Source organism: Labrus bergylta, chromosome 6, assembly GCF_963930695.1.
Source record: "Labrus bergylta chromosome 6, fLabBer1.1, whole genome shotgun sequence".
NCBI lineage: Eukaryota > Metazoa > Chordata > Actinopteri > Labriformes > Labridae > Labrus > Labrus bergylta.
Window position 1 is genome coordinate 1,360,685 of NC_089200.1, and position 14,988 is coordinate 1,375,672.

At 46.2% G+C, this 14,988-nt stretch overlaps 1 protein-coding gene across 1 annotated transcript; it reads left to right on the forward strand.

The window, feature by feature from the left end:
* The first annotated feature begins 321 nt into the window (after positions 1-321).
* Positions 322-13,790, forward strand: LOC110001740 (interferon-induced protein with tetratricopeptide repeats 2-like). The gene is made up of 2 exons (XM_065956416.1): positions 322-477; positions 6,789-13,790. Exons 1-2 carry the CDS (start codon positions 473-475, stop codon positions 8,140-8,142), a joined length of 1,359 nt encoding a protein of 452 aa, XP_065812488.1. The 5' UTR covers positions 322-472; the 3' UTR covers positions 8,143-13,790.
* The last annotated feature ends 1,198 nt before the right edge of the window (positions 13,791-14,988 follow it).

Consider the following 14,988-nt stretch of genomic DNA (forward strand, 5'->3'; position numbering starts at 1 on the left):
GACTACTCAAAGCGCTTTTACACTGCAGGTCACACCCACCCATTCACACACTGATGGTAGTGATCGCTATGTAGTATAATCCATCAGAAGTAACTAATCCCATTCATACACCGCCACTGAAGCAGTGGGAGTAATTCAGGGTTAAGTGTCTTGCCTAAGGACACATCGGACATGTGGGGATTGAACCCTCGACCTTCCGGTTGAGAGGTGACGACTCTACCAACTGAGCCACAGCCGCCCATAATGTGTGTCATTATGTTTTTATTACTCGGAAAGGAAAGTCAGATAACACAGAGATGGTAGATATATGACACGCCTTTGAAAATTTGCCTCGACTGCAGAAGATTTGAATCTGCTGAAAAAAGCCATCACAGCCTTTACATCGCAGCAGAATTTGGACACCGGAATCGAAGCTACATCAAGAGCTGTTTAAGTTATATTCAGAGACACACTGAGTCGAAGAAACAGCAAGATGAGGTGAGTGTCTGCATGAACAATTCAGAATATCTTGCACACAATTTTGTTTAAATATCTCTTCATTAGCTCTCAAACCTCCTTTCTTCTGCTCCTTTTATTCCCCCCCACGCTTATTCATGATTCATTTTTGTCATTTTAAAGATTCTTATGCTTTTTTTTTCTGCCACCTCAGCCAGGTTCAAATGAATCTTTGTTTGCTGAATTATTCTTGCAAAAGTAAACTTATCTTAGATTACAGTGTTTCCAATGTCCATTCTGCAGCAACAGCAGTATAAAGGCTCAAAGTTCATACATTTTATATCAGGTTGCACAATGATTTATAAAATGACTCAGAGTTCTTACGATACGGCAAGTCCCACTGGGAAGTCTGAATATGCAGTCTCAGAAAAGGGTGCAATCGGGGTATAAATTCCACATCATATGCACATTATGCACTTGATTATTTGACAGGCCTAAACTCACACATGCTGTGGGGATATATCTCAAAGTGGATTGGTCCATATCTGTGGAGCAGAGACAAAAATTCCTAACTTTGTCTAGAACGCAAGGCCGCCTATCTGGTAACTACAGTATCCTAGAGGGCACATTATTCGTCATTTTGTTGCTCTATATTTGCACACCAATACCCAGCCATGTTGGGGCCCAGAGGGGCTGCTATCAGGTTTATCTAGAATACCCAACTGGAGCAGGCCAATACTGTCCCCTATTACCATGGAGAACCCAAATAGGTTGATGAAAAGCCGTAGGTTAGCTCCATACAGAGAGAATGTGGCCAACTTTGGACCCATGTTTGCTGACCAAATGGTAAGCCCATTTCTTTCTAGTGTATCACCCTCATGCATTCTGATCCCAAAATGTCAAATACTAACGCCTCTTTGAGTCTCTATTCTTCTTCCATATCTCACCTTGTTAAAAGTTTAGTTCAGTTACATTCAGGATATAAAAAAACTGAAGTTACATTTTGTGGGGAATGTGTGTTAAAGGTCTAATCAGTGAGATGTGTAGTGACTGAAATGATAAAGTGACCTTACTATATGATCAGACATTAAAGGGATACTTCACCCGTTGAAACATGAATCTGTATTGACAGATTCGGCTGCTGAGCTGGCAGCAGCAGGTGACGTCCAGCAATATAGCAATATAGTGGCGGCCAGCGGCCAGCGGCGGCCCCGGCGGCAGGCAGTGGCAGCAGCCAAGATACAAGGCCGGCCTGTCGGCAGCAGCCATCTCGCCACTATATTTATATACCATTATCAGCTTTCTCCATAGAGCCTGTTAGCATAGCTTCCAAGCAATATGGCGGATGTTAAGTCTCGATTCTGGGAGTGAGGTCCCACCCACTGATCTGTGATTTGTCTGTAGCTTCAGTGGTCAAAAATATGAGGAACTAGCGTTGTAGTTTCACCCCGCTAAACGCAACAGCTTCAAGTGACGCAAAATGACGATTTTTGCATCACTGGAAGCTCCTTTACAGACTCAGAAATACAAAGATTTCCCATCTCAGGGGAAAATGAGGGCGGGATGCACGACCATTCAAAAATACTACCAGGTCTCTAATGATACAAAGATTAATGCTAATGGGTGAAGTATCCCTTTAAGGAAACATGCTATGTTGAAGTGCTGGCTTCTCTGACAACAATGCAGCAGCCAGTATGTCCTCCTTCTAACTTTAGATTCTGCTCCTGAATGCTCTGGATTTGTTTGGACCAGAGAAGGTAGGCGCTTTTAAGACCCCCCTGGTTCAGATAGAAGTGATTGCACCCGACCTAAAAAGTCTGTTTCTGTTTGCATGTTTCCAATAAGCTCCACAAGCAGAAACGTGCTCAAACTATAGCCGTTTTCACATATGAGATGAGATGAGATGAGATGAGATTCAACTTTATTGTCATTACACATATACAAGTATAGAGTAACGAAATGAGGTTTGGCATCTCACCAGAAGTGCAAATAAGCAGAAAGTGCAAGAGTCTGTGCTATGTACAGTAATTGAGTGCAAGAGTCTGTGCTATGTACAGTAATTCTGTGCTATGTACAGTAATTGAGTGCAAGAGTCTGTGCTATGTACAGTAATTCTGTGCTATGTACAGTAATTGAGTGCAAGAGTCTGTGCTATGTACAGTAATTCTGTGCTATGTACAGTAATTGCAAACTTTACAAATGTAGACAAGAAAGTGAATTATTAGGTAAATCTGGATGGCTGGATTAATGGGATGCAATAAATATAAATAAATGCTATAAATAAGTAATGCTACAAAATAAGTGTGTTCTTAGGATTATAATATACAGATTAAGATGCAGTGAGCATGTTATACTAGTTTACAGATAATATAAGAATATGGACATAATATGAACATACTATAATACAATAATACAGATGGATAATATGAGCATACTATAATACAATAATACAGATGGATAATATGAGCATACTATAATACAATAATACAGATGGATGAGAGATGTGTGTGTGTGACCAGGAGGAGTGGTGGGGTGATGAAGGGTGTGAGGTGATATGGAGGGGAAAGGGGGGTCAGCAGGGTGCGGAGAGAGAGAGGGAGAGAGAGAGAGAGACAGAGTTCAGAGGGTAGAGTTCAGTAGAGAAACAGCTCTGGGGAAAAAGCTGTTCCTCAGTCTGCTGGTTCTGGTCCGGAGGCTTCTGAAGCGCCTGCCGGAGGGCAGGAGGGTAAACAGTCTGTGGGCAGGGTGGGAGGAGTCTTTAAGGATGCCATGAGCTCGCCGCAGACAGCGTTTTCTTTGGACATCCTCAATGGCAGGAAGTGGACACCTTGTGATGCGCTGGGCGGTTTTTACCACCCGCTGTAGCGCCTTACGGTCTGCGACAGAGCAGTTTCCGTACCAGACTGAGACACTGCTGGTCAGGATGCTCTCGATCACACAGCGGTAGAAGTTCGTCAGTACAGCTGAAGACAGGTGGTGTCTCTTCAGTGTCCTCAGGAAAAAGAGGCGTTGATGAGCCTTCTTAACCAGACTGGAGGTGTTAGTGGACCAGGAGAGGTCCTCTGTGATGTGGGTCCCCAGGAACTTGAAGCTGGAGACATGTTCAACAGCCATCCCGTTGATGTGAATGGGGTTGTGCGTGCTTCCTCTTTCTCTCCTGAAGTCCACGATGATCTCCTTCGTCTTGCTGGTGTTGAGGAGCAGGTTGTTGTCAGCACACCAGGCGGCCAGATGCTGTACCTCCTCCCTGTAGGCCGTGTCATCGTTGTTGCTGATGAGGCCAATCACCGCCGTATCGTCCGCAAACTTGATGATGGTGTTGGATCCATGTACAGGTCTGCAGTCGTGGGTGAAGAGGGAGTAGAGGAATGGGCTCAGCACACAGCCCTGTGGTACGCCTGTGTTGAGTGTGATGGTGGTGGAGCAGGTGTGTCCTGACCTAACATACTGGGGTCTGTTGGTCAGAAAGTCCATTATCCAGTGGAGGAGGGAGGTGTTGAAGCCCAGGTCTCCGAGTTTAGTGTTTAACTTGGAGGGGATGACAGAGTTGAATGCTGAGCTAAAATCAACAAACAGCATTCGTGCGTATGTGTTGTTATTGTCCAGATGAGTGAGCACAGAGTGCAGCGCAGTGGAGACTGCATCCTCTGTACTCCTATTGCTGCGGTAGGCAAACTGGAATGGGTCCAGTGTGGGTGGGAGGCAGTTTTTCAGGTGTGCTAGGACCAGTCGCTCAAAGCACTTCATTATGATGGGTGTGAGTGCTACAGGGCGGTAGTCGTTCAGGCCTGTCGGGCTGGAGTGTTTCGGCACTGGGACAATGGAGGTGGCTTTGAAGCATGCTGGCACAGCTGCTTGGGCGAGGGACAGGTTGAAGATGTCCGTAAAAACCCCAGTGAGCTGCTCCGCACATGCCCTAAGCACGCGCCCGGGGGTGCCGTCTGGACCAGCAGCCTTTCGAGCATTGATCCGGCTCAGTGCAGCGTGGACGTCTGTGGAGGTGAGTGAGAGGGGCTGGTTGTCTGCAGGAGGTCTGTTCGTGGTCTGTGTCTCTCTGTTGTCTCTATCGAAACGAGCATAAAAGTGATTTAGCTCGTTCAGGAAGGAGACATCTGTGGTTATCGGGGTGGAGTTTCTGGGTTTATAGTCACTGATGGCCTGGATGCCCTGCCACATGAGTCTGGGGTCGGAGTTGGAGAAGTGTTCCTCTACCTTCAGCTTGTAGCAGTGCTTGGCCTTGATGATGCCCCTCCTCAGGTTTGCCCTGATACGCTGTAGGCCATTGCATCATCTGATCTGAAGGCGGTGTTGCGGGCCTTCAGCAGGAGACGCACCTCCTTGTTCATCCATGGCTTCTGATTTGGGTACGCGGTGATCTGCTTCCATGTTGTAACACTGTCGATGGTGGTATTGATATAATCCAGCACAGAAGAAGTGTAGGTGTCAATGTCTGTGTGAGAGCCCAAGGTAGCCTGAGAAGCAAACATACTCCAGTCTGTGTGATGGAACTTGTCCTGAAGTACAGAGTCTGTCCCCGCTGGCCACACTTTAATCGTTGTCTCTGATGGCTTCACACGTTGGATGAGTGGGGAGTACTTGGGGATGAGGAACAAAGAAAGGTGGTCTGACTGTCCCAGGTGGGGGAGGGGGGTCGTGGTGTAGGCTCCTGCGATGTTCGTGTTAACATGGTCCAGAGTTTTGTTTCCTCTTGTATTGCAGGAAACATGCTGGTGAAATTTAGGGAGCACTGTCTTTAAGTTTGAGTGATTAAAATCACCTGCAACTATAAATGCAGCCTCCGGGTGAGCAGTCTGTTGTTTACTGATAGCGGTGTAAAGTTCCTTCATAGCAGCTTTAGCATCGGCATCAGGGGGGATGAAGGCAGCAGTTACAATAGTGGAGCTGAACTCCCTTGGCTGATAGAAAGGTCTACATTTAACCATGAGAAACTCTATGTTAGCTGAGCAGTGTCTCCCAATAATGACAGAGTCTGTACACCAAGCTTTGTTAATATAAATGCACAGCCCTCCTCCTCTGGTCTTACCGGAGTCCTCTGCTATTCTGTCTGCTCGGTGTGTGTGGCGACCGGCTAGCTTGATAGCATCGTCCGGTACTCCGTTGTTTAGCCATGTTTCCGTGAAGATCATGACATTACAGTCCATAATTCTCTTACTGTGGATGATGCGAAGTCGTAACTCGTCCATTTTGTTCACCAAAGACCGCACATTAGCGAGGAAAATGCTGGGTAACGGGAGACGGTGCGGTGTTAGCTTTAGCTTAGCCCTTATACCTCCGCGCTTCCCCCGCCTTTGTTTACGGTCTCGACGGCGCCTGCGAGCACTTCCGCCCGGCCGGGTAGAGTGCGTAGCCTCGGGTGTTTTGGCGATCTCAGGGATGAGTCGAAGATTGTTGATTAAATCGTCAGGGAGGTGTATTCCGATATCCAAAAGTTCCTGTCGGGTGTAGGATGTTAAGGCAAGGCTGTTCCGTGCGAACAGACCCGAAATTAACAATAAAATTACTGCAAAATTGCAAATCTGAGAGAGACGCTGGGCCTCGCGATGCGCTCGCGCCGCCATCTTGGTCACTTGCACCTTGGCTTGTCTCATTCTCTCCAAGAGGTCAAGAGGTCAGGGTCCAGCCCGAATGCACCCCGAATAATATCTAGATAATTGCAGGAGGACTGCTCCGGAGATTCTCCCGACCTAGCCGTTCACATATGCTCCTCTCAGCGGGGGACTTTCCCTGTCAGAGGGGAGGGGGGGGGCGGGGGATTTCCTGAAGTAAGACGTGACGTAAATAAACAACGCGGAAGTAGCGGCCGAAGCAACAGAGGCCGCTACACGACGTTATAATGAGAATATTTGTCTTTATATCAATGCTATGTGTAATCCAATGGAATGACAACATTCACAAAAAAGCGGAGAACAACATACTGACGAACAGAAAACAGAAGGCAGCCGTTTAATTAGAGCACGGAGATCGTAGTGGTGGCGTGCAGACACTTCAGGCAGTCACTCAGTCAAATTTGACTGTTTGCGTTCACACATACCCTAAAGACCCTCCGGGAAGCCTAATCTCTGGAGTTTTTCAGGAGATTTCCATGTGTGAAAAGGGTTTAAGTTCAAAATTGGAGATGGAGGGGTGGGGGGAGACAGCTCTCTACAATGTTGAGAATTTTAACTGCAGTACTCATTTTAAACACTAGGTGTCTGAGTTACATAGTGCTCATTTAAAACATCTTCTTTTCTTCATGGGAGACGAACAGTAAACATCCAAATATAGCACACTTCAAAGCAAAAATGTTTTTGCTGCTGATGTGTTTAAATGTTTGTTTTTGTATTCTCCATCAGTGCTGCTCAGAGTCAAACCACACTGGAGTCCCTGCAGTGCTACTTCACCTGGGACCTGGACCGCAAAAGGTCAATCCTATTACTTCTCAGGGACAAGATGGAAGACATCCGCACAGAGAAGGGAAATCGATGGCTGGGCCACATTTACAACCTGTGGGGGTTCATTCAGTATAAGCTGGGGTTAAATGAAGAGGCTAAGAGTTTGTTCCAGAAGGCTGCAGAGACCCTCAACAAGCTGAGAGATGCAGATGAGGGTGCTTGGTTAGTGGTGAACTACGGGAACCTGGCCTGGCTGCACCACCACCTGGGAGAGCTAGAGGAGAGTCAGGCTTACCTGTCAAAGGTTGATGCCCTGATGGAAAAATACCCATCTCCATCCCAGGACGAGCTCCATCCAGAGATCTACGCTGAAAAGGCCTGGACCCTGATGTTCTTAAGAGAGGACATGATTCTGGTTGTTGATTACTTTGAGAAAGCTGCCAGGATGCAGCCGGACATGGTGGAGTGGAACACCAGCTATGTCATAGCGTCAGTCAATGCTCATAAGCACAACAACACAAGTCTGGACCCTGATGAGTACAACAACACAAGGCTGGACCCTGATGAGTACAACAACACAAGGCTGGACCCTGACCTCTTGGAGAGAATGAGACAAGCCAAGGAACAGGATCCAGAGAATTTGTACCTTGCTGTTCTCTACCTTGAGCAATGTGCTAATAAAGGCGAAAACATTCGAGATCAAGTCCGTGAGATAGCCGAACAGGTTTTGAGAAGTCCTGTCTGTAGCTACGATTGTGTGAGAGAAATATTAAGGGTTTACCAATGGTACTTAGGTGTTGATGAGGCCATTGATTTGGGAGAAGAGGCTCTGCTAAAACATCCAGATCAGCGTTATCTGAAGAGATGGGTTGCACTCTGCTACAGAAAAAAGATTTTGTACATCAGGGGGGGCCCCGTAAGACCAGGCGTGATGGACAGAGCCATCAGTCTCCATGAGGACCTCATCTCTCTTTACCCTCACTCTTCACTCTTGAAGAAAATTGACCTCACAACTATCTATGCAAAGTCACATCACAGCAAGGCCAAAGCTGAGCAGATATATCAGGAGCTGCTGGACAGTGATCTGGAACCGGGAGAAAAACAGATGCTTTACAACAAATATGCAGATTACTTATTCTTTAATCTAAATGATTTCCACAGGTCGACACAGTATCACATGAACGCAGCAGCAATACCCGAAAATTCCTACTTCCGTAAGAAAAGCATCAGAAGCCTGGAGAAGAATAAAGACAGAGGAATAATGTGCAGAGAAATTGAGGAGTTTTTCAGAAACCTGCAAGAGCCAACGCAGTAAAGATAGGGAGGCAAATTTAGGGGGAACAATTATGTCCAAGCAAAAAAAACAACTAATTTCTACAAAGGTGTTTTGCTTTCATGTGGTAATAAAGAGGAAAAGAATCCTGAAGAAGAATGAAAAACAGGAGGGGGCCAATTCTTCCAGGGCGTCCAAAAAATAACTTGGATAAAGAAAATTAACTAAAAACTAATTTCTTGCCATTCAAAACTATTTGAAATAAATTAAAGGAAGGTTTATTTTTTATTATTTTCTTAATTATTAGTATTTTCGGGGATTTATGCATTTGTTTAGAGATAGGACAGTGGATAGAGTTAGAAACAGGGGAGAGAGAGAGAGAGAGAGAGTTGAGAACGACTTACTAATTCAGGACGGAGTTCCCTTCATGACATCACAAAGGGCAGTAGCCCCTCCCCCAGGTGGGTGACACTCCCACAGCTAGGTGTTTGTTCTGCCCTCTGAGTCTGCCTTCTCACCGTAAACAATAGGACATGGAGCGAGAAAGACAGAGTACACCCAAGCCCTTCCAGAGAGGGGGCGTGGTCAGACACAGCTCATTTCACTGTCAGCATCTACACCTAATGCTCCCAACTGCTTAGCTTGGCTGGTTGAATGATTTTGTAATCGGGCTGAAATAAACTGAATGTAGCCTACACCTGTGGTAGCGCCCCCCGCTCACAAACGTCATACAAGAACTCTAACTTAAAAAACTATTGCTCCTACCCAGTGTTCTCATGTCCTGATCACTGAGTGTTTTTTTTTTGTTTTGACCAAAGGCGGCCACCGCGGACAAATCGGCGTTCTTTTTGTCTTCTTTTGACACAAGTTATACTTTGAACGTGTACGTGAACGACAATCAAACAGTAGCCTACGGCTTCTAGCACCGGCTAATTGTTTTTAGCATCGGATCCAACTCGCTAGCAGGGCTGCTAACATCTCCCCTCCCGACAACATGGACACTGTTTGTTGTGAAGGCTGCCTGACACTCTCACGCACTAGAGGAGAGGTTACCAACCTTAAAGAGAATATCCGCAGGCTTTCTGAGGAGCTTCAGAAGAAGGACCTGATGCTTTCCAGCTTCATCGACTTGGCAGCCTCTCAGTCTAAGAGGATCACGGCTATGCACTCCGATATCTCAGATACCTTGCTGTGGGATCCTTTACGGCCCCGACACTCCTCCTGCTCGACCCCAAACCCTCGGGAGTCCTGGGCTGAGGTTTTGGTGAGCAGTGGAAAACGCAGTGGGAGACTATCTGGGTCTCCCCCACCGCTTCTCCTCCCAAATCATTACTGGGCACTGCAGGACGATGATCTGAGTGAAGTTAATGAGACCTCTTCGGTGTCTGTCCGAGCCCCCACCGATCCTGTCAGCTGCACACCTGAGTCTGCTAAGCCTCCCTCTGATGCAACCGTCGCTGCCGCTGCCTCCTTTTCTCCGAACATCATGGCTCCTGCCACATCCTCTGTAAAAGACGAAGCTACCTCTGCCCCTTCTCCACCTGTTCTGGCACTCTCCTCTTCATCCTCTGCGGCGTCATCTTCACCTGTTGCCGCTCCTGCTGCTGTCTCCGTAGGACAACAAAGCAAACAACGGGGTAAGCTCTCCTCCCATCGCAGAAGGCTGCTGGTGGAAGCTGTAAACAGACGCTCCGGCGGACTCCCCCGCACTCAGGCGGAGCGTTCGCCTGCCCTGACCGCGCCGCCTCAGCCGGTGAGTCCACTCTGCCCTGACGTCACCAGACACGCACGGGTTCGCACTGTCGGCACTCGGGCTTCACCCCCTCGTCCACTTTTCTCACCTACAACTCTGATAATCGGCGACTCCATAATAAGGAATGTACGGTTTTTCAATGCCACCACTCTCTGCCTCCCTGGTGCTACTGTCCCCGTCATCTTAGAAAGGCTCCGGAAGACTCTGCCCTCTCTTCCCACCACCATCACTCGCCTTATCATTCATGTGGGCACAAACGACACCTCTCGACAACAGTCTGAACTGACCAAAGAGCACTTCAACCAACTTTTCAAGCTCTTAATACAAACTGGTAAATCCATCTTCATCTCCGGACTCACCGCGCCTCTGTCCAACGCCGCTCGTTTCAGCAGAACCCTCTACCTCCACCACTGGCTGCAGTCCACCTGCAGGGCTCACGATGTGGCCTTCATTGACAATTTGAATCTGCTCTGGAACCGCCCTACCCTACCGTCCAAAGGTCTGCTCCTCCATCCTCCCAGCTCTCTCTGTGATCAACAGCTCCCCCCACTGGCCTCATCCCTCGTTCCCACATTCACTGACATTGTCTGCAATAGAAACTCTCATTACAAGAAGGCATCCAGATAAAAACAAAATCACTAAATCTGTCAATTTTTCAAATTTGTCAACCATCCCCTGTCAGCCACTCCCTCACCCTTCACTCCGTATAACACCACATCATAACCTGAAACTGGCCTTGCTGAATACTCGCTCCCTCAACAATAAAAGCCTCATTCTCCATGACCTCATAACCGACACCAACCTGGACTTCCTATGTCTCACCGAAACCTGGCAAAAACCCTTGGACTATTTCTCACTAAACCAAACCACACCCACAGGATACACATACACGGACAAACCCCGCCCCGACGGGGTGGTGGTGTTGCAGCCGTTTACAGGAAGGACATTAAAACTACCACCATTCCCATCCCTGCATTTGACTCATTTGAACACATTGCTTTCAAACTCTTTGGTCCCACTCCCCTAGTCACTGCTGTAATCTACCCCCCCCCCCCGCCAAACCAAACCCTTCTTTTTTCAGTGATTTTCATGACTTTCTGTACCGACTCTGCTCCATCTCAACTTCTGTTCTGCTCCTTGGGGATTTTAACTTCCACGTCGACGACACTCAATGTAAAACTGCCAAAGAATTCCTGGACCTTCTTCACTGCCTCAACTTCACACAGCATGTCAATTTCCCCACTCACAGCCGCGGCCACATTCTGGACTTGGTCTGCTCCACTGGTCTCACAATCCATCAACTGTCAAGTCTCAACCTCAACATCTCCGACCATCTGGCTATAAACATGGACATTCTCATCCCTCTTCCCACTCCGAAACAAAAACGAAAGATCTCCTTCAGAAACATAAAATCAGTCGACCCCTCAGCTTTCTCAGCCTCTATTTCCAGCAAAATCTCTTCCTCCCCTCCCCCCCAATTTAATAACCCCTCTGAACTCATCACCTACTATAACAACACACTCTCCTTCTGTCTGGATCAACTGGCTCCCATCAAAACTAAAACTGTCTCATTCACACACTCTGCACCCTGGTACACTCCCGAACTCCAGAAAATGAAAACCCGTAAACGCCAGCTTGAAAGACTCCACAAGAAAACCAGTTTAACAGTTCACTTCCAATCATACTCTGACTACCTCAAACAATACATGGAAGCTCTCAGCGCAGCCCGGTCCCCCTATTACTCACACCTCATCCACTCAGGCTCAGCCATCGTGCCACTCATAACATCAATCATCAACTCCTCCCTCTGCTCTGGTTCAGTACCCAAAACTCTCAAACTGGCAGCCGTCACCCCTATCCTCAAGAAACCTGGACTCAATACGGACAGCATGTGCAACTTCTGCCCCATCTCCAACCTCCCCTTCCTCTCAAAAATACTGGAACGTGTTGTCGCCTCCCAGATCAAATGCCACCTCTCCTCCAATAACCTATTTGAACCATTCCAGTCCGGCTTCCGTTCCCAGCACAGCACAGAAACAGCTCTCCTCAAAGTCACCAACGACCTCCTCCTCTCCTCAGACTCTGACCTCCTCAACATCCTCATCCTCCTTGATCTCACTGCAGCCTTTGACACCATCAGTCACAGTATTCTTTTATCCCGCTTAGAACACTCACTCAACATCACTGGCACTGCTCTTTCCTGGTTACAATCCTACCTCACCGACAGACAACAGTTTATCAACATCAATAACTGCTCCTCCTCCATAGCTCCTTTGTCCCAAGGCGTCCCCCAGGGTTCGGTGCTTGGTCCCCTCCTGTTCATCATATACTTGCTCCCCCTTGGTAACATTATCCGCCAGCATGGTCTCCATTTCCACTGTTATGCCGATGACATCCAGCTCTACATCTCCACCAATTCAATCACCACTGAAACCCGCTCTACCCTAACGAACTGCCTCAATGAAATAAAAACATGGATGCACACCAATTTCCTCTCTCTTAACTATGCAAAATAATAATAATAATAATTATCGGCCCTAAATCCCTCACCACTTCCATTCACAACTTCTCCTTCATAATAGACAACTCCACTCTCTCCCCCTCCCCTCATATCCGCAATCTTGGAGTCATCTTTGACAGCCAGCTCTCCTTTGATCACCACGTCACCCAGCTCACAAGAACCGCCTTCTTTCACCTCAAAAATATAGCCCGCCTCCGTCCATTACTCTCATTTTCTGCCGCTGAAACACTAATCCATGCATTCATCACATCCAGACTCGACTATTGCAACAGCATCCTTTACGGCACATCATCCAAAGTCCTTAATAAACTTCAATACATCCATAACTCTACTGCACGCCTCCTTACCCACACCCGAATACGTGAACACATCACCCCTGTCCTGCAAAATCTCCACTGGCTCCCTGTCCCTTACCGTATCCAATTCAAAATCCTTCTCCTCACACATAAAGCCCTTAACCACCAGGCCCCCTCCTACCTCACGGCTCTCCTTCACCCTCACACTCCTGCACGCAGCCTCCGTTCCTCAAAAGCCAACCTCCTATCTCCCCCTCTTAGAACCAAGCACCGAACCTGGGGGGACAGAGCTTTCTCCATAGCTGCCCCCTCCCTCTGGAACTCACTCCCCACACACAAACACTGCACCGAACCTCCTACTTTCAAATCACTTATCAAAACTCACCTCTTTAAACAAGCTTTTAATGTATGATTGTGATGTATTTTCTGTTTTCTGTTGTTTACCTTTATGTTGTTATCTTTATTGTTGTTATCTTTATGATTTGTGTGTAATGCTGCAATGTCCGTTAGTCTGTCCTTCTGTGCTATTCTTTATGTTTTAACCATTGTAAAGTGTCTTTGAGTTTTTAAAAGCGCTTATACATAAAATTCATTATTATTATTATTATTATTATTATTATTTACATATTTAAAGGTACAGACACAGAAACAGCCTGCTCTGAGCAGGGCTGAAATAGAGGGGTTTATAGACATGATCAAATACAGGATCAGAGTGGATTTAGAACAAGAAACACATGTTTTGAGGAGCTCTGAGACTGAGAGACTGAGAGAAGAGGAGGAGGATATGTGATCTTTAAATCTTACACCATAGCTCCTGGTAGGTGTGACGTCCTTTGTAAATACACGGTCGTCATGGTGAATACTTAATGAGGAAATGTGTGAATTGTGATTATCATGTATTTTGCTTCTGTTGTGTTTTTTCAATGCTGTATTTTCAGTTTTTAGAGTTAATGGATTTTATATGAATGTGCTTCGCTTTGGAAATTTAAAGTCCTCATTGTTCATGTGAAAATGTATTTGCTGTTTTACCTGAAAATTATATATTAAGATGCTCCTGTTTGCTCAAGCTGTGTTTAAGCTTTATACCAATAAATGAACAGTGTGCACACCAAGAAATCATCTTGAAGTTGTTTGTTTCAGTGGTTTCACCTTCTTCAGTTCTAAACTATCGGGAGGACGGAGCTAGAAATTTAAGCCTCGTCAGATCATAAGCGTCCTAATTCTACTAAAGCTTATCACACTAAACGATTTTTAAAATCCTGAAGGGGACATATTATTAAAAATCCACTTGTACTGTGTTTCTGAACATATATCTGGGTAACCTGAGTGTCTACTGACCCACAACATGTGAAATAAACCCATCCAGTCCTTTGTTTGTGGTCTGCATAAGTCTTACAACACAGAGAAAAATGCTCCGTTTCAAATGTGCTCTCCTTGTGATGTCACAGTGGGATTCTGGTAAAAAAAGAAATCCCCTCCCCTTCCCTGTTATCTCCACCCATGGACTCCACCCCCAGACTAAAAAAAAACTTTTGCGCAGGTCCGCCATTTTTATTCTCACTACAGAGGAGTGATGGCATTGCATTTAAAGAGACACACACACCAAAACGGAGCGTTCTGAGAGAGCTGGTTTATACAGGGTCACAAACATGACATGAATAACAATGTTCACATCCAGCACAAAGATTATTAGAAAACAAACACTCATTCTAACATAATATATTCCTTTGAATTATTAGAGTAAGTTATTTGGCAGAAATATTCGAGTTCAACAAACATAACTGGAAGAAATTACTTCTTCAGACAGATTAACAACTTCACATACACTTTACTGCCTGGGTTTACAAGTAGCACAGGCGCCATCTGCTGGTAAACTAAGAGTATTACAAGATGGCGTCCATAAACTGATTCTTCATCATGTTGCAGAGTGCAGTGAATTTATAATCTGCCGCTCTCCTCTCCGAACACACGCACGCTGGTAAACTGATCATGTATGTATGAGTATTTTATTCAGCCATTATACACATACAATCATTTTTAAACAATACAGACAGTTCAAACATAGTCAACAGTCATGTGTTATGTAGCGACTGAAAAGGAAAAGGCAGAAGCAAAAAGCTTGAGATGCTTACATCATCAACACGCAGGAGGAGCGTGAGCAATTAACAGGAAGGCCACCTACTGTCTGAGCCTTTTATACACTTATTGTGTCAGGAAGAATAAGAACATTTCACAGCAGCACATGTTCTGATCATGTGTGTCTTGTCACAGTAAAAAACTAACCATCAATCATGGCATGGATGAACCACTTGTCACTC